General features: G+C 44.0%; 1 protein-coding gene across 2 annotated transcripts; it reads left to right on the top strand.

Annotated features, from left to right (window-relative positions):
- The first annotated feature begins 1,595 nt into the window (after positions 1-1,595).
- On the top strand, positions 1,596-19,065 carry mAChR-B (muscarinic acetylcholine receptor). 2 transcript variants are annotated; one of them, XM_018033802.2, is made up of 6 exons: positions 1,596-2,198; positions 3,074-3,235; positions 6,488-6,666; positions 13,112-13,311; positions 13,388-13,582; positions 15,120-19,065. In XM_018033802.2, exons 3-6 carry the CDS (start codon positions 6,569-6,571, stop codon positions 17,558-17,560), a joined length of 2,934 nt encoding a protein of 977 aa, XP_017889291.1. In that variant the 5' UTR covers positions 1,596-2,198; positions 3,074-3,235; positions 6,488-6,568; the 3' UTR covers positions 17,561-19,065. The 2 variants fall into 2 exon arrangements, with proteins under 2 accessions (XP_017889291.1, XP_017889289.1); XM_018033800.2 differs by having other exon boundaries at positions 3,060-3,235.
- The last annotated feature ends 1,073 nt before the right edge of the window (positions 19,066-20,138 follow it).

Raw genomic sequence — 20,138 nt, 5'->3', positions numbered from 1 at the left:
CCGCGGTTCAAATAATCGCCAATGGGATTTTTCTTTTGACACGAGCATGGACACATTGTTCAACAGCTACACTGTATGTACAATATTGATTATAGAATTAGTCGAAGAAAGCAAATAAAAGGATAAGAACAAGGACTTTGACAGCGTGCGGATCAATAATTTCTAATCGAGAATCGTCGACGTCCAAACCGTTCCATAAATAAAGATCATAGGAGCACCGGTTCAACCTGTTAACTTGTAGAATTTAGTTTTAAAAATCCCCCGCAGAGTGCGGAATTAAAATCAAGCAATGACGACGAGTATACACGTCGAACGCAGGACAAATGGTATTATTACAAATATTACGAAAAACGTAATTTCGAGTTTTTATAGTCAACAGTAATTTTTTATTTTACACGACGAGTATACACGTCAACTGCAATGCAATAGAGAGTTGATTCGACGTGTATACACGTCGAACGCAGGACAAATGGTATTATTACAAATATTACGAAAAACGAGATTTCGAGTTTTTATAATCGATAGTAATTTTTTATTTTACACGACGAGTATACACGTCAACCGCAACGCAATAGAGATTTGATTCGACGTGAATACGACGTCGAACGCAGGACAAATGGTATTATTAAAAATATTACGAAAAACGAAATTTCGAGTTTTTATAGTCAATAGTAATTTTTTATTTTACACGACGAGTATATACGTCAACCGCAACGCAATAGACATTTGATTCGACGTGTATACACGTCGAGCGCACTTAAGTAATTAAAGCAAACTAAAAATATTTTTCAAATTCCCTAGATTTAAAACTGTACAATTTTCCCTCTTTTTATTTACTAACGCTTTCGCTGGAAACAGGATTGGAAATTGCACGCGTGAGTAATTTAAAAAAACCGTTGGGAGGCGGTTCGCGTTGGAGGTACGCTTTGTCCCCGGGCTCGGGGATTAATTGTACTAGTTCGCGTCGCTTCGATTAATCCAACAACATTTCTAGCTTGTTTAAAGATACACACAGGACGCTGTTTTAGGTGTTTACCAGCTGCGAGGCGAGGCTGCCTCTCCTTTGACTCTAAGGACTATGGGCGCGTGATCGAACAGAGACTGAAATTAGCCCTGAAACAAGCTGACGCGTCGTTTGATACAACGGACTCTGGCTCGCCTCGCCTTTTCGGCGCTTTTCATTTCAGATTCGTTAAATAAAATCATTTATCGGCAATTTTTCCCAGGACGTAAGAATCGCTGAACGAGCAACGAGAGGCACGTTCCGGACTTAGGATTCGTTTTGACGATTCGCGAGACTTGGGTCCGACGCCTGGAGGTACCAGGAAATGGAGCCCGGCTCGATTGTTCAAAGAAACGGAGACCTTTGACCCTAAACAGAGGTTGAACGGGGGGCTAATATCTGAGGCAGAAGGTCTTTTTCAGAGCGACCGGGCAGCTCTGAGCTCCGAGAATGACGCACGGACGGGGTTCAACGGATACAGAATGGAGAAACGATGAAAGGAGGTGAAAAATTGATGGTCAGCCGGGTCTCATCAGCCTCGGCTAATATTTACCCACGCATACGCAAAGGTTGGACCTTCGCCCGAAAGGAACCCTCCTTTATTGTCATAAAAATCGCTACCGGAAGTGCAAGTCGGTCTCTTCGTTCCAGTTAAAAAATTGTTGACTCCTGTCTTCTCTCGACACCAACGATTTCGAACAGCGTCGCCCAAGCATCGTCGGTACAGCGCACTCATGCAATTTGCGATCTGACGTTTTTCAAATCTGGACCGGAACAACGTTTTAACAAAAATCCTTGGCCTGCTCGTAAGTTTCGATCGATCAACAAAATAGAATGAAACACCATCGAGCATCGGCCACTGTCGCAGTAACGACGACGGTGCATGCCAGTTTACACCGACGCGATGCGCGTGTTCGACACGAACGGACACCGCGTTCCGCGCTTGTCGTCGAAGCGGATGGACAGAATTTCTGCGAAGGATTATACACGACGGGGCGGTTCGAACCGCGCAAGCGTCTGTCGGGGGTGGAGAAGAGGGTTGAACCAGGGTAAATCGTGTCTGCTGCTCGAATTCTCCGCTCAGTCGCGTGTTTTACCCGCTCCCGCTTCGAATCCCGCCTCCGCGGACCGAACGAGGGCCGAACGTGACCGGAAGTCCTGAAACTCCCGCGCTTTCGTAGAATTTCGTTATCAGGTAATCAGGAATCGTGTTGACCGAGAGGAATCAGCTACGATTCGCCTGCGAACGTCTCCCCTTAAGCGTTTCGCGTTCGAATTAATGCGAACTCTGTCCGACTCGTCGCGACTGACTAAAGATCTTAGAAATTGGTTTTTACCGATTTGAAATCGAATTGGAAATGAATCTCGTTGAAAACGACGTGGAAATTGTATGAATCCTCGACAGAAAGTTCCACTTCGTCAGGACGAAGTCACCTGAACTCGAATCAGATCGCCGCCAAACCGATCTGGACTAACAAGTAAAATCTAGCTGCATCGTGCGGAATCGATTGGGACGAGTAAAGTCTGGATCAATCGAACGGAGTCAAAGTGGATTAGAAATCGATTGATCGACCGAAATTCATTTGGAACGGTCAAAAGTCGATATGGACAGGCCCGAACAGTCTCTTTAAATCCGTTTTAAAGGGACCTCCTGAAACATTTAGAATTTTTTGAGATTTCTTCAAAATTCGACACTCTAAAAACATTTTCATTTAGCGTTCGATCGTTTCTCCGTTATCGGAAACGATACGAGAACTTAGGAATAATTCGAGTGACGAGCGTTTTTGGAATCGTCTAAAGAACCCCAATGGAACCTGCAAAGGTTTCCAAGAGAATGCTTCTTCTTCGTTGAATAAGAAAATTCATCGTTTGAACAGAAGCGAGTCGAGTGACAATGGGAACGTTTCATCCGTGAAAATTCAGTTCCCTAGGGTTTCTTTGATCTATTCCAGATCCAAGAGATCCTTCGGAGTCACGACACGTAGATTCTGTACGATCTCGTATTTACCGTTACGTCTGAAATTTGCAATCGGTCCGTTTCGACTAATTTTCATAGGATGAGATCTTTAGTGAATCGGTCGATACGAACGAGCTCCGGTTCGAATCGAGTCGGAGGAAGTTCTGTGTAAAACGAAGAGAAGAAAAATGGAAACAAGGACTGAAATTCAAGTGGAGTAAGGAGAACTGAAGATCCAGGGACGTGGTTGGCCTACCAGTTCTAGCCCAGGCAAGGTAAACAAACTTTCGTTTATACTTTTTTGCTCGCTTCATGAAAGATCGTAATTAAGAGATCCTTATTAAAGCTTAAACGGCTGTAATTCCGTGATAAGAATCGTAGCAGGTTCTCTGGTCTGGAGGGACGATTTAATTAAAATCGTTTCGAGCTTCTATGAAGTTTTCAGCTTCTTTGGTAAAGTTAAGGTTTGACGCATTCGATGGGAGGTGAAAACCGTGAGGCTCGCTGCTCTTCCAGCGGATTGTACGGGATTAAGACTCGAGGCAACGATTAGGCAGCCGGTTTATGAGAACCTCGATACACAAAAGGGGGGGAATCGATGGCAATATGTCCGCTTAGAAGGCGAAAATAGGCAAGAAAGCTCCTTAATGCCCCGCCGCTCCCATTAAAAGGACACTCGCCTCTTTTAATATCAATTACCCCAAGCGAAATTGACTTGCTTGCGTTCAAATTTTTTCGCAAAGCGACGCGCCGAGGAGGAGAGCTAGCATAATAGTGTTCACAGCAAATAGTAGTCTCGTTTCACGGAAATTATTTTATAATTAGGTCGGGAACAAATTTAATTTAGCTCGGTGCCTCGCTAGGGCCGAGACAATGTCCCAGAAAATTGCTAAAAACAAACAAGCAGGTCTCCTCTTCTGCTCGCCATAACGTGATCGCGATGCGTCTCTCTGGCTACGTATAATTTTATTGTATCTTCAATGTTTCAAACCGTAAAAGCGTTCTCCAGCTTCTCCATCCTCCTCCATTTTTTTTTTTATATTCATGAAACTGGGTCTGAAAACTTTACAAGCTTTTAAACGAGCTCTCGAGCTCTCACGATTATTTATACGTGCCGTGAAAAATGTTTACGACGTCTATTAGCGATTTAACTTGTTTTTAACAAAATGGTGGACGAACGCAAAGGTGCGACGATCGGCGGTTTAGGGGGTGCCTTACAGAGATGGTAAGAAATTCGGTAGGAATAGGAAAGCAGAAGGAATGAGAACCGGTCGATGAGGATTAATCGGTGAAGAATCTTATTAGGGTTAATGGGAAGGGAAAAGGCACGAAAACGAGTTTGCCACTCGTTTTTCCTTCCTTTCACCCGCCGAGGTGGAAAATATATATTTGTGTAGTTATACATTGATCTAATTGCGACGCGACGGACTTTTCATCTCCGCTTGCCCGAGGATATTCAATCAGCTGACTTCTTCCCTCGGAATAAATAGCTCCCAGCTGCTCCGACATCGTGGGAAAAAATCGTGTCGAGGCTTCCAATTTGACCGAGTCAAATTCTTCGAAACGATCTCCTAACTGGAAACGCGTGCGAAACGTTCTCTTTGAACGTGGCAGACGTTTTTTAGGCGATTCATTGAACGGTGCTTAAATGCTTCGTCTTTCGATCATACGAGACGAACCGCGTCGACGCATTTCATTTTCGTTCTGATTCATAGCATGAGACGAGACACGCGATAAATCAGAAAATAGAAACTTTATAAACTGAACGGCGAGAATCTGATCCGTCGGAACGACTCTCGAAGAAAATTTTATCAGGCCTCCATCGTCCGAATTTTCCGTGACCGACGGGAGCGACAGGAAATTCGTTCCGCAAGATTCAGTCGAGTCCTCGGAAACGCCAGGAATTCGCGTTTTTTTTACTGAAACGTTTCGCTCATAATTTTTCTATCACCGTTGCGCTTTCCCTCGGAACTTGGGAAATCTTGGGAAAAATTTGAGAGCGGAGAAAGAGATCCGTTGTCGCGCGATTAATTTTCACTCGGTCATGACATCGTTTCAAAGATTCGCGATCTTAGTCCGAGCTCCTATTTCCTCTCCGCATCTGGCTCCATTTTCATTATCTCCCGTCCGTTCCGTGTTCCCCACGTGTTCTTATACACGCGGACACACACGCGCGAGGCAAACTCGACGACAGGTGTCACGGATGGCTCGTTTGACTTTGCCCGAATAACAGAAAGGAAAAAATGAAAAAAAGCATCTGCGACTGGTGAACGAAACCTGACATCGAGATAAAACCTTTAACGTCGAGATCGAGGTCCCCGATACCCCCGGTCCTCTCCTTCAATTTGCTAAAAAGGAGAGGCTCGAAAAATCCACCCGGAAAATTCTATAAATAAATCGTAAAACGAATTTCAAGAGGCATTCGTTGACGCTCGACGAGCGCGTAATAAGAGCCGCGTGGAACATCGAAAGCTAAATAGTCATAAAGAGACGGTAAAATAAATTGCAATCAGTGAAAATTTCCCAAAAGCACTCAATATTGCAGCAATTAGTGAAAATTCCCCAAAAGCACTCAATATTGCAGCAATCAGTGAAAATTCCCCAAAAGCACTCATTATTGCAGCAATGAGTGAAAATTCCCCAACAGTACTCAATATTGCAACAATGAGTGAAACAATTTCCCAACAGTACTCAATATTGCAACAATGAGTGAAAAATTCCCCAACAGTACTCAATATAGCAGCAACGTATCTTCAACATCATGCAAATCAACAACATCATCAACAAAATTCCAACAACAGTGCATTTATACGTTGCAGTGTAACATTATAGTAACGTTACAGTAACGTTTTTCACGATTTTTATATAATTGTTATATTTGATATTATAGTTGATATTATTGGGAAAAAAATAATATAATTAATCATGAACAAGATCATAATCGTAATTACAATTATAGCGTAAAGGAATTATAGAAATAACATCTGTACTTTCAGAAATTCACTTGTGGCAACCCTGCAGCAACATTGTTTGAAATATTCCGCTCTTGCAGTACAATATTTTTGCAATATTGAGTGCTGTTGGGGTTGTATCTTGTACAAAAATCTAATGGAACCGGCGGACCCGAGACCCAGATATCATCCTTTAAACGAGTATTAAAACTAAAGAAGACCCTGAATGGTTCTCGAAATAAATGAATATCAATGCAACGACGAGTATCTCCTCCCACCTTCAAAGAGACTCGACGAGATTCATATTTTGATCGCGGATTTCACTTGAAATCTGGACTTTACGAGAGGCTAATCAGCTGTTTCTCTCTCGAGCTAAAACATTTCTCAAGTAAGCATTCGTCTCGGAAACATCGATCGAAACGACCTATCGGGACCCGAGATTCACGGACCGACCCAATCCACGGGTTTCGAGCATCGACGGATCGTCCGGCTGATTTCATTTTTAAAATAGTCGTCCTTTCGTCGAGCCGACTCCGTCAGTCACGACCGCCGATCGTTCATGTTTTTTTTTTTCAGGATGCTTCGCAGGTGACTGGCCCGGAGTTCGAGAGTTCAAGGGATCCCGGACAGCGGAGGCGTGGAAATTGACCCGAAGGCATGGAGACCAACGGGACCGACCCTGGCCTCAACAGCACCGAGACGAACCGCACTTCCTCACCGGTCTTCATCATCAGCACTCATTACATGACCCAATGGTGAGCGGAATCGGTAAACTTCGTGGCGGTTAAAACCGTGAAACGCATAATTTACAGACGGACTTATTATCAATTCTCATTAATATGCATTTGCCTCGGCTGAAAGAAGAGAATCAGTAGCTAGGGAGGCTGTCGTAGAATCGTTGAAAAGGTGCATGAAACCCACAAAATGGAAGAAGATTCGGTGTCAAACGTAGGCCCCTGATCTCCCTGCTTTTACACGCTTTTCCCTGACCTAAAGACTGCAGCACTGGTTACGCTGTCAAAACTACGTCCTATGACCTACGGAGTCCCTACGTGCCGTTGACATGACGTCAAGGCGAGTGAAGAGTGACGTAGGTCGAGTATAGGGAAAGCCCTCGAAGCAGATAGTGGATCCTAAACAGCAGGCAAGTCTGCCTGCCGATTCGGTGTCAAACATGAACCCCTGAATTCTCTGCTTTTACACACTTTTCTCTATAACTTTAAGGTCTATCTACACTAACGTCACGTAGGGTCTCCGTAGGGCCTACGTTTGACAGCGGAACCAGTGCTGTAGTCTACAGGATAGAGTATGGCCGGTATTCAGAGTCGTTACTTATTCTTAAGATCGTCTCAAGAATTTGCTATCCCTGTCTATCCCATATTTCCAGTCCTTGTCTTGTACAAGGAACAGGGACTTAAGCAAATGCTTAAAACGATCTTAAAAATAAGCAACGACTCTGAATACCTGCCTATAAGAAAAAGAATGTAAAAGCAGGAAGCTCAGGGGCCCACGTTTGACATCGAATCGACAGGCAGACTACCTACTTCACGAGTTCTTTCGCTGTTCTCTATATCTTGTCCTAAAGACTACAGCATTGGCTCCGCTGCCGAAACTACCTTCTATGACCTAAGGAGATCCTACGTGCCGTTGACGTGACGTTGACGTGACGTTAGTGTAGATATCAGACCTTAAGTCGGCCAGTGTCCACCGGATCGTAAGGGGAGTCATCGGACAGCCCGTATAACGCACGACGTATATGCACGATGCGAGATATGTCTGTAACGATTTTTATTCGTGCCCCGTATTAAACAAGTGTCAAAGGGAAACTAACAACCGCCGCCACAACCACCACCACCACCGCCGTCGAGGACGCCGTTACAGCGTTAAAAATCGATATTCGTCGAGTCTTATCGAGCGTACACGTTGGCTCTGCCTATTTTATCGTTCGGTCGCATGCGAGACGATTGAAAATTTGTTCGTTTCGCGTCGCGTGCCCTATGAACAGTTCGCGTGCCACCTTTTCCGTTCCCGTTCCATCGATCTCTGTTTTCGTTCATCGCCGAGCGCGGTGGACGCGACCGAGGGAGGCGCGGGTGTAACGAGCGGCGTGTAGTAGATCGCGAAACAACAGGTACCGTCGACCCTCGAACAGGTCGCTATACGCGCGCACATACCACGACTCTCTGTTCGGCTTCGAAAGAGGGGATGGGAACGAGAATTAGTCTGGCTAGGTCAAGGATAACCCGGCACGTTTCGACCCAGATTAGGTTTCCCACCCGTGTTTTCCGTTCTACATATCGTGTCCCATGTCTACCGTGTGTCCACGATCTCTCGTGCCATCGTCTCGGCAAGTGAGAGACATCTTGAAAATCGTCGAAATTCTGATCGGTATCGATGACCGGTACGTCTCTGACAAAGAGGGTCGTCGATTTCTTTGCTCAAAGGTCGACTCGTCCGACGTTCGGGTGTATCGGTAGACGGGGGAAAAAGAGGAGTAGCCTTTCCGTGGATTCGATGCATCCATAAACCAGCGGCAGAGAAAGCCGTGAAAGCCGGGACAGGTTGAAGAGAAGTAATTCTATTCACCGAGATATGTTCATATATCTCCGCAGAAAATACGTTGCACACATGTATACACGCGCGGCGTAGTAGAAGATAAAGCGAAGAAAAATAAGCCCAGCGCTGGAAACTGTGGCGATATCTATACGTACGTGTATACGATACGTTGAAAATATTGATTTTCGAATTTTCACCGCTTTGTCAAGCGACGGAGAGGGAAAATGGACGCGAAAATTCTATAGGCCCGTATCTCTTTCAAATTGACGAGCCCTGTCGTGTCTGTTACGCGAGCTGTTCGCTACCGAAAATATTTAATTTCGAGAAGCCGCAAAGGCCCTATCGACTCTGACGCCAGGTTCACCGCAGGATCTGACCCGGATCTGATCCAAATCCGATCTTTCAAACGAAATCTTATCCGGCCCATTGAGCGAAAGAAAATTGGATAGTCGCTTCTTTCATTTGAAAGGGAGAACAATTTTTTCAAAGTTCGAACAACGATTCGCGTTGAACGATCGCTATTGTTCATCGGGTCCTCTTCGGAGGTTCCGTGGGGAGCGCGACGATCGTCAACCTTCCTAATCCTTTTGGACGGTCGCATTCCTTGGGAAACAATGGCCGGTATTTAGAGTCGTTACTTATATTTTAGATCGCCTTAAGGATGTATTGGCTATACAGTCAATCCCAAAAGTTTATGTACCTTAGAAAAACGAATTTCCTGTAATTAAAAAGAAATCAGACGTCGGAAGAACAATGCTAATAATAAATAGCTACGTGCTAAAAAGTATAGGAGGAAATATCCAATTAATTATTGACGCTGGGTATTGACGCTGATGAAAAATTCTTTTTTCAAAATTGCGAAGAATGCTTCAAATAAAAGTTGTTTTCCTTCTAACTTCGATATTTAACGAGTTACGTATGATTATTTGGCATTTTATTGATGTTGACAAAATCCGACCATCCCAGCGTCGAAACGGCGAACTTTTGGCAAAAAATTTCATTTTTCCTTAATTACTCCTAAACCGTTGAATCTACGGGAAAATTGTATACGACCTTTCTTGTAGAGGACGACGAGATCTACAATTTCTGTATAAAAGTTTTTCGCTAGCATTAATATTTAAAGAGTTATGGACGAAAAACGAAAAAACAGTTTTTTGCAAATTATTCGTTAACTATTGACATTATCGAAAAACTTTTATACAGGAATTGTAGATCTCGTCGACCTCTACAAGAAAGGTCTTATATAATTTTCCCGTAAGTCCAATGGTTTGAGAGTTATTGGCAAAATCGAAAATTTCGCGAAATCTTAAGGGGTACCCCTTGAACAATCTCGGAAAAATCGAAAATTTTTTTTTCTCAAAATTTCGGAAGATGTTTTAAATAAAAGTTGTAGGTACAGCTATCACCTGCAAAAAAGGTCGTATACAATTTTCTTCTATCTCAAATACTTCAGAACTAATCAATTAATTATTTTGTTCATCGCTAATTATTCCTTAACAAGTAGAATTAGAAAGAAATTGCGTAGATCTTTTCGTAGGTATATCTGGCAACTGTTCAACACCGACGAATGTGTATTCTAAAAGGCGTAAAAAATTCCAGACATTTTAGGTTTGTATTTCCTCAGGTCAGTTGTTTCTTCCAACTTCATGCGTGCAGACCAAACACCAGAAAGTTTTCTTTGGGTTACTGCTGATTAGCATAAGAGTACATGCAAATTTTAAGTCACTATAATTTTCCAAAAAGCCCATGAATTGATTTAAAATGTTACAAGTAGCTTTTTAATAGTAATAGCAATTTATAATATAATAACAAATTCAACATACTAGCATCGTTTAAATATTAGTCCCTGTTTCTTGTACAAAATAGGGACTGGAATAATGGGAGAGACAGGGGTAGCAAATACTTAAGACGATCTTAAGAACAACGACTCTAAATACCGGCCAATGAACGCGCCTGGCCAGCCACCAGAAACTTTCTCTTTCGGACGAACGTATCTACAAAGAGGAGCCAAAAATCGATCGAAACCATTTGATCTCTCGTCGTCTACGTCTGACGGTCGAAAGCAACTCTCGTGCGTACGACGAAGTCGATCGAATGCAGTTCGCGGTTCGAGATCGTTCATCTCGCCGTCGCACGCGTCTCGTCGACTCGATTCAACGTGAAACACGTTTGACAAACGCGTTCTTTCGAGGCCGTCGTTGGAAACGAGAATTCTATGCTAAGTACGCTGATAAAATGGAATAAATTTGTTTATAAAACGTACGCGATTTTCTGAAAAACAGTTTTTGCTTCCCGCTGTGCCTCCTTTAATAAAATTTTTTCAAAACACGGTCCAGTTATTTAAGAGAAGCCTTGCTTTCAAAACGTAATTGAACCCTGAACTAACTCCGATGCGAATTACTTTTACAAGGCTATAATTACAAATTCATAGCGTAAAAGAGAATGTAACAACCTCCGCGGTTCGCAGGATTTTCACGCTCCTCTGCCGCCATTGAGCGCAACATTTTTCATGAGGACTCAGAGAGGACCAGACAAAAACATGACGAACGGTCTTCGACCGACCGGGCAATTTCTATCTTTTTCGATTCCTCTCGTGGTGGAAAAAAATTCGTCTAGAGACTGTGGCAAAATAAAATTTTGTTCGGATGTGACGTTTTGAACCGACGTCGCGTACGTCTCATTGCGCACGGGAACGTGCAGTCTCCCTCTGTGACGTGCGAGACTCGAAGCCAGGTCCGGTTTAGGCCGCCGCGATTATTCGCTGGCGACGTTCGAAGAAAAGAACTAATTACAGGTTGCCGTCTCACGAATCGTTTCACCGTTCAGAATCGCAAGTAAAAGGGAGAAGAAAAAAAAAATGTAGCAGAGGTGTACACAACGGGGACAAGTATTTAGGAATGATTTCACCGTTAAAATAGAAAGAGAATCCCGGCTATATACAAATAACGAGGACAAGTATTTACCCCTCGAGAGTGGGAACATCGAAACAATGGATTCTCGTGTCTCTCCTATCTTTTATTCGCCTGGTTTCATTGTTTTAGCCAGCTGGCTGGCTGTTATAATAATCTTAGTACGGGATCTCATTGATTCTCATTCGTTACGTCGAACGTGTGACGCTTCGCGTTAATTTAAGGGCCTCTCACGTTTCACCCGATACGCACGGTCACAGATTTCCGCTACTCGGACGCTCGTCGATCTTCGATGAACGATTAATCGTTGAAAAAAACATTTATCAGGTTTCATCAAATGCTTACAGACTCTAAAAACGAGTCGGCAATCAACTCATGGAAAATACGCGCGGAAAACGATGAAAAACTACTTAGTGTAGTACTTTTTTCGCAGCAGACCGAAGATTCGTTATCGCGATCGATTCGCGTCGGTTGGTCCGACTGTTTCTGGATAATTTTTCGATGACGTCCGTCGGCGCGTCGCAAAGGAAAACAGGAACGGGTGGTTGAGAACCCTTGCAAGGGATTTTAGTTACGGTCGAACGAATCTGAAGAGCCAGCGTTACAACTCATTAGACAAAACGGATGGTTCGTCCCCTCGTTTCGATGCGAGGGGATTCTCCCTCGTTTAAAGTACCCCGGGAAGGCCTCTCTGACCGACCTAACGCCGCTTATACACCCCACCCACGGATATTCGAGGTCTTTATTGATACTTGGCTGCTCTTCAAACTCGTTTAGATAGGCTCGGTCACGATATCTCAACTGTTGCTGCGATATCGTCGCCAATGCTCGTTTGCGATCGCTCACAGAACCGTGAATCAGACACGCGGTACTTCTTTCATAACGAATCCCCAAATCGATTTATCGCTGCGAAAATCGAGACGCCCATTTTCTTTTTTAACCGAGTTGTCGAACTTTGAGTTCGATCTTCTGAGAGCGTGGCCCGGGGCTACCCAGACACGTGCCTACGGCACACTTTTCGTTCCAAGTACGCCAACTCGGTTAAAAGGGATCGCTGGTAAACCTTGGATTCGCGACTATTCCTCGGAGTTCGCCGCGACACGATCGTACGGAGAAAAAACCCGGATCGAGCCTCGTACGATTTGGTCTCGGCGAACCGAAGGGACGATCGCTCTCGCTTCAGTAGAAATTGTAACGAAGCGGAAGTCGGCACTTGAAAGGTCGAGGGACGTAGAACGTAAAGTTCGACTAACCGAGGCAACCTCGCGATCGGCTGCAGGTGAATTATTCAAAAAGGCGTCGTCCGGCCTCTTCAAGCCTCGTTTCTTGCCCGCCGGGCGAAACGAGGACCCTAGCCAGGCGAAACGAAGCGACGGGGGAGTGGATGCGGTTCCATTCATGCTTATTTCAAGCTCATTGTGCGCTCGGAGGTCTATTCAAGCCCCTCGTGTTCCACGGATGCGACGAATGTTTCATAGGGAGCGAAAGAGCTGGCTACAGCCAGGAAACACCGCTGTCACGGCTTTCTTGGGACATTGTTAAAGAAATAACGCCGCCAGGTTCTTTTGTTCATAGTCCCGGCGCGCTCTCTCATCGAATCGAAGATTTCTCCCTTTGAACCAAACGTTCCGTCCTTCGTTCGCCGAAGTCCTATCGGGATCGAATTAAATTTTTTCGTTTCGTCCCAACCGACGGATCGAAGATATACATTCGGAATGTAGAAAATGATTTGTAGGAAGCGGGACAGACAACGGGAACGTCTGTGTCGCATGTACAATCAAATTCTGACCGAATGCACCCAGATAAATGGAAGCTGGCCCGATTCGGACGATCCCAGATGGACCAGCGGCGAATACGTCGAGCTCTTGTCGGACTGGTTCACCCCGAACGCCACTAATACGTCGATAAACGGGAGTTCAACAGGTTCGTCAACAGGTAAACGTCTCTGTCTCTTGAAGAACCACGATTCTCTATACTTTTATCACGCAGATCCAACGTTCACGTTCCACAGGCGACGTTCTCGCACCGGTTCTGCCTCCGTTTGAACTGTGGCAGACAATCCTCATCGCGTTCTCTCTGGCTCTTTGCATTCTCTTGACGGTGGGGGGCAACATTCTGGTTCTACTGGCGTTCATAGTGGACAGAGGGATCAGACAGCCGAGCAACTACTTCATAGCATCTCTAGCCGCTACGGACATGCTCATAGGTGATTGCGACCGACCCGAGAAGCCTGTCCCATTTAACTCATTGCGTACCGCATAGAAATTTCTAACACATGCGCAGGGCCGGTGTGACTATTTGCGGGGCCAGAATACACATTTAAATCCTATAGTTAAATTTCACAATAAGGAATTATTTATTATAAGTACAAAGGATGTCACACATATTTTTTGTAAGATGAATATTACATGATTTTGAATCAAGTCATATTTTTTTGCATCCATAATTCGCTTTCAAGGGGCAAAAAAATCAATGAAAGTACAAAATTCGTAACTATATATGATTTTCGCAAAAACTATTTATATAGTTTAATTTCTCGTGAACAGTATATTTCTCTGAAAGCGTTTGGATTTTTTTTTATCTGAAATAGTTTCCAGGATATAAGGACTTTATGGAATTACACTGAAGGTTACACTGAGGTCTTTCGTTATTCCTTCAAACGGAATCATTGTTACTCAAAAATGTCTTGCATCTGTTTATGGTATCATCATTGTGTAAGAAGTTAATCACAATCGATGTTTTCTAATTGGGCAATTTCCTTAACATTTAATGACGATCCGAGCCGAGCCGAGAAACACCGCCGAGTCGTCTCGGCCAGCTCGGTCTCCTTTACGCGCGTCACAGTCTCCTTGTCCCGATCTACCTTAAGGATGTATTGGCTATATAGTCAATCCCAAAAGTTTATGTACCTTAGAAAAACGCGTTTCTTATAATTAAAAAGAAATCTAATCTAAAAAGAAAGAAATTAAGAATAATGCTAATAATAAATAGCTACGTGTTAAAAAGTATATAAGGAAATATCCAATTAACCCCTTGACATAAAATGACGAGTCTGACTCGTCATTTATTCCATTTAATTTGTATGTAAAGTTCCATTTAATTTGTATGTCAAGTTCCATTTAATTTGTATGTCAAGGGGTTAAGTATTGACGCTGACGAAAATTTTTTTTCAAAATTGCGAAAAGTACTTTAAATAAAAGTTGTTTTCCTTCTAACTTCGATATTTAACGAGTTACGTATGATTATTTGGCATTTTATTGATGTTGACAAAATCCGACCATCCCAGCGTCGAAACGGCGAATTTTTGGCAAAAAATTTCATTTTTCCTTAATTACTCCTAAACCGTTGAATCTACGGGAAAATTGTATACGACCTTTCTTGTAGAGGACGACGAGATCTACAATTTCTGTATAAAAGTTTTTCGCTAGCATTAATATTTAACGAGTTATTGACGAAAAACGAAAAAACAGTTTTTTGCAAATTACTCGTTAACTATTGACGCTAGCGAAAAATGTTTACATGGAAATTATAGATCTCGTCGTCCTCTACAAGAAAGGTCGTATACAATTTTCCCGTAGATTCAACGGTTTAGGAGTAATTAAGGAAAAATGAAATTTTTTGCCAAAAGTTCGCCGTTTCGACGCTGGGATNNNAAAAATGCGTTTCTAAAGTACATAAACTTTTGGAATTGACTGTATAACCAATACATCCTTAAATGAGAACCACGCTCGATTCTGCTACAGGGACCGTTTCAATGCCATTTTACACGGTGTACGTCCTGATGGGTTACTGGAATCTGGGGCCTCTGCTCTGCGACCTATGGTTGTCCGTAGACTATACCGTCTGCCTGGTGTCTCAGTACACGGTCCTACTGATAACCATCGACCGGTTCTGTTCCGTAAAAATAGCCGCGAAGTACCGAAGCTGGAGAACGAAGAACCGAGTGATATGGATGGTGACCATCACGTGGATCATCCCGGCGTTACTATTTTTCAGCAGTATCTTCGGCTGGGAGCACTTCATCGGGTACAGGGACTTGGACCCGGGGGAATGCGCGGTACAATTTTTAAAAGATCCAATTTTCAACACGGCCCTCATAATCGGTTACTACTGGACCACTCTGGTGGTGCTGTTCATTTTATACGGTGGTATCTACAAGACGGCTTACGACATGCAGAAGAAGAGCGAAGCTAAGCAGAGGAAGATGCAGTCGATGGTGGCTCTGAGCGCCGGTGCCATGTCCGGTATGGCCAGGGCAGCTGGTATCGGCCTCTCCAAGACACAGAGCACTTTGCTCAGCCAGGACAGACCGAAGACTGAAGACGAGAGCCTGGGAAAGGACTTGCTCGGGCCCGAAAAGGAACCACCCGGTTCGGCGAGAGACACCTCGACTCTGGGCGTTACCGGAGGAGATCTAGGAAAGGATTCGTCGACACGGAAGACCTCGAAGTCTTCCGAGGCCGAGAAACGGGCGGATCACGACCGGAAGGGTGCCTGTGGAAGCTTTAATTTGACCGAAGTCGAGAAATCGGAGAGATCCAGCAGTCCTGCCTTCGACTCCGACGAGGAGAGCACTCTGATGCCGGGCCAGTTGAACATCAGGAAGAGGTCCATAGCGAATTTAGTGGCGCAGAGCGGAGTGCTATCGGTTCTGCCGTCGAACGGGCAAGTGAACGCGATTCTCACGGCGAAGATCGAGCCCCGAGGAACTGGAACGCGACCCGAGGAAGCGATCGAGACAGAACCGCAGAAATCTGTCGACGGAGCACCTGGGAAACAGTGCGAGGCATCCGAATGGAACGCTCCGCGGGCAAAGATCGAGTCTCGGCGGCCCGAGAGAGACGGTAAACCGGAGTCTCGGGCGAGCGGTCTGGTCTCTGACGCGAGTTCGGTGACTCAAAGAGGTCGAGTCCTGCCTAGAATTCAAGAACTGAGCTCGCTGGACTCGGAAAACATTCTACAAACTGAGAACAGGTCCAGCAGTCGAACTCTGACCCCCGAGTCGAACGAGTCGTCCGATATCTCGGCTTCGAAGGTTCCCCGGTCGATCAGCGGAAGTCAGCAGAACATAATTCCTCCCCCCAGCCAGTTTCAGACTAGCCCAGGAGTCTCCGACGACTCGTCCTCGTCCGACAGGCCGAGATCGTTGATCGGTACTTCCCGCGGGTCCCTCGCGATTCAGGGAATCGCAACTTTCGACATCCTGACTGGCCTGGACGGCGGAGACTTGAAGTTCATGGACGAGAGCTCGATCATCGTTCCGAGCCCGTCTTACGAGACGCCTTCCTCATCTTATTCCTACAGCCTGGCCAATCCGCTCTCGAGCGCGCCTTCTTCGCCCGTTCTAGGCAATTTCGGGTCCACCGGACCCAACACCAGTCTTCTACAAGCTGCCCTGATCAGAGCGACCGCGCAGCAAGCCAGCAGCCAGCCCCGAGCCGAGCTCAACGGTCCGGTCATGTTCAATGCTTCCAGTCAAACGCATCCCCCCAGGGTCTTCATCACCCACAAGACGAACGTGGCCTCGCAGACGTCTCCCACGGTCACCAAGGTGCAGACCGAGGTGCAGATAAAATCGGAAGGAGCTAAACGTCAGCCGGTAACGACCGTTGTCAACTGCCAAGCGGCAGAGACCGTCGAGAAGCCGTTGGAGAGCGGGTCTGATCTCTCGAAGAAGTCTCTGGACCGGTCCCCACTGTCGACGAACCCTCCTCAGACCTCGTCTTCGAGCGGCAGCAACGTGCCGACCGGTTCCGGAGCCACGGCCACCGAGCTGGACCCGAAGAGTCGCTCGCAGAAGAAGAAAAGTAGAAATGGCGACGCGACCGGATCGACGAAGGACTTCGTGAGAACGATAGGCAAGAGGTTGAAGAGCAAGACTCAGAGGAGGGATCCTCTGATAGGTAGACAGAAGTCTAGAACGGAGAATCGAGCTCGGAAGGCTTTCCGAACGATCTCTTTCATCCTAGGAGCGTTCGTGGCCTGTTGGACGCCGTACCACGTCCTGGCGCTCGTCGAAGGATTCTGCACGAACAAGCCGTGTACCAACGAACACCTGTACATGTTCTCTTACTTCCTTTGTTACACGAACAGTCCGATAAACCCGTTTTGTTACGCTCTGGCCAATCAGCAGTTCAAAAAAACGTTCACAAGGATCTTAAAGGGGGATCTGCATATGACCTAAGAATATCTTCGAGCTGCCGTCGATTCGTTAACGACGATCCGACCAAAACTGGGCAGAGATCTGAAAATAATAAATAAAAATGTCAATTTTCGCAATTCGAAATACGTGGCTTCGATGTTTCTGCGAAGACCTATTCGAACGATCGCTCGCGAGTCACGTTAATACGTGCAATAAAATGAAATATATATATATATATAATATAAAACGCGTAGAGGTTAAGGGTGGTAGCGCTAAACGTTCAGTTATAGTTAAACGATCGACGTTGTAGGAAGAAGAGAAATGAAATTGTACAGTAAAAGCCTAGAGAAGTTGCGTAATCATTTCCGAGCGCCGAAAGCTTCTAATTGCTGTTTGTTAGTGCTTGCCAACGAAGCGGAGTCATTAAAAACGCGAAATGAGCCACGAGGGTCGCGTTTGCTCTCGATTAACGAGAACCTTAGAAACCAATTCCAAATTATCCCTCGATCACTTTCTACCTCCGGAGGAACAGTATAAAGTGGACAGTCGAAAAGTGATGTAGTTCTAAGCCTCGCAGCTCAGCTGCGGAAACGGACGGACGCGGACGACGCGTCGTCCAACGTGGGATCAACGAGAGATAAAACTGTTCGGTCGACGATTCGATTCTGTATAGACAATATTCGCTCGACAATCCTCTACACTTTTTCAACATGTTCATCGTTGTTGAAAGAGAAATTGAGAAACGTGTACGCTTACGATGAAATCGTAATGCTAAAAGGGTTACGGTCACTCGTGACATAAAAAAAAACGCTTTTTCTGGGAATTTTTTGTTGAAAACAGGTTTTATTATTTATTAACATTGAGCTCTATCAGGTCAATGTTTATTAATGAATGATCCCCAGTTCGAATGATGCATATTTCAACGAGTCAATAGTATACACGTATATGTATACGTTATATTATATATTATTTTCCAGTTTGAGAAAATAATATTGCAACAATTACTGAATGACTATAACAATTACTATAAACAAACACGCTCGAGACACCTGCAGTTAAATTTGTGTATCTCCGTTAAATGTTTTCGATTTCGATGAAGTTTTGAGGCAATATTTTTGAAATGGTATACTTTTAGAAAAAGGAAGAAAAAGAAATCGATTTTTTTTTTAAATTCTAAGTGACCGTAACTTGTTAACAAAAAGAATCTAGTCTAACAGCTGCAAATTAGTGCCGTAGAAATGAATTTGTAGAATCCCACCGTTCTCTACGGTGTAAAAATGTCTCGCGCTACCAAACGATCCTGTCTGTAACGATCGATTCGAATAATGAACGCCTTTTTCGTTATCCATTTTTTAATTTGAAGACAACGAAAACGCTCTCGGCGACACGTTCTCTTTCGTTCCGTCGATTAAGAAATCGCGCAATATGCTTTTGGTATGCGATCTATGTATCATATCGCTGAAAATAATGTGAGAAGCGCATACCTGGAAACAATGTAATTCGGATGTAAATAGTTCGACGATAATAAAGGAATATTAAACCTGTTATATCCAGAGTCTGTTTCGTGCAAAAGTGGCGATTGAATTTTAATATTTAGAAGATCCTCCTGTACAGGGTATCCCAGAGAAAGTGTTACAGCCAAAAAGGGGTGATTCTATAGGTGTTTCTGAACAACAATTTCCTTGGTAAAATGCATAGCGAGCTATGGTTTTTGAATTATTAATGAAAAATACTGACCAATGAAAGAGTGTATAGAGCCCGCGCTAAGTCACGGCCGAGCGTCAACAAACAAAAATTGTAGGTACTGCAATTACCTGCAAAAAAAGTAATATAATTTTCTTCTATCTCGAATAATTCAGTAGTAATCGATTAATTATTTCATCCATTATCAATTACTCTTGAACAAATGGAGTTAGAAGAAAATTGCATACGACCTTTTTTGGAACTGACAACTAAAGTAAAGGAAGTAGTACTGGGACAAAACGAATTTTGGAACCAGTACTTGGACATAATAGATATGTATTTAATAATTTACTGTCCAAGTTTACAATCCCTTTTGAAACTTAATACGTAGAAGTGGGACAAGACGACAATGGCTGTCCAGGTTTAGCCCCTCACTAATTAATCGCGCTGCAATACCTGGATAAATTCGGATCTGGTATAAAAGGCATTCAAACGTATGATATATTTTTCACAATAAATGATTTAGTGTATTTTCATAACTTTTCAACCCTTTCTCTTAATCCAACTCTTTCTCAAGTCGCTTAGAGGCGTCATAATAATATTGTCCCAGTTTTGATTCCATACTTGTCCTACTACACTACTCGAGATTAAATGTGTCCTACTACTGCGGTTGACAGCAATTTTTTTTTAATGCGATTATTTTAATACATATATTACAAAAGAAGGTTTTTTTTTTTTAAATATGACTATGAAATCTCAGCTATCTGCTAAGATGATAAGTTTTCATGTACTATGCTTAACACTAGATTGCCCAAGGAAGTCATTTTGACTGCTTTTTAATTTCAATTAGAAAAACAATTATGTATATAATGACACAATTTCTTAGAATTTTGTGACTTTTTGTACAACATATAAATGCGTTTATTAATAATTGTAG

The sequence above is a fragment of the Ceratina calcarata genome, unplaced genomic scaffold (assembly GCF_001652005.2).
Source record: "Ceratina calcarata isolate Rehan_Ccalc_2016 unplaced genomic scaffold, ASM165200v1 scaffold77.2, whole genome shotgun sequence".
In the NCBI taxonomy this organism is placed as follows: domain Eukaryota; kingdom Metazoa; phylum Arthropoda; class Insecta; order Hymenoptera; family Apidae; genus Ceratina; species Ceratina calcarata.
This window is presented reverse-complemented; position numbering and strand designations above follow the sequence as displayed.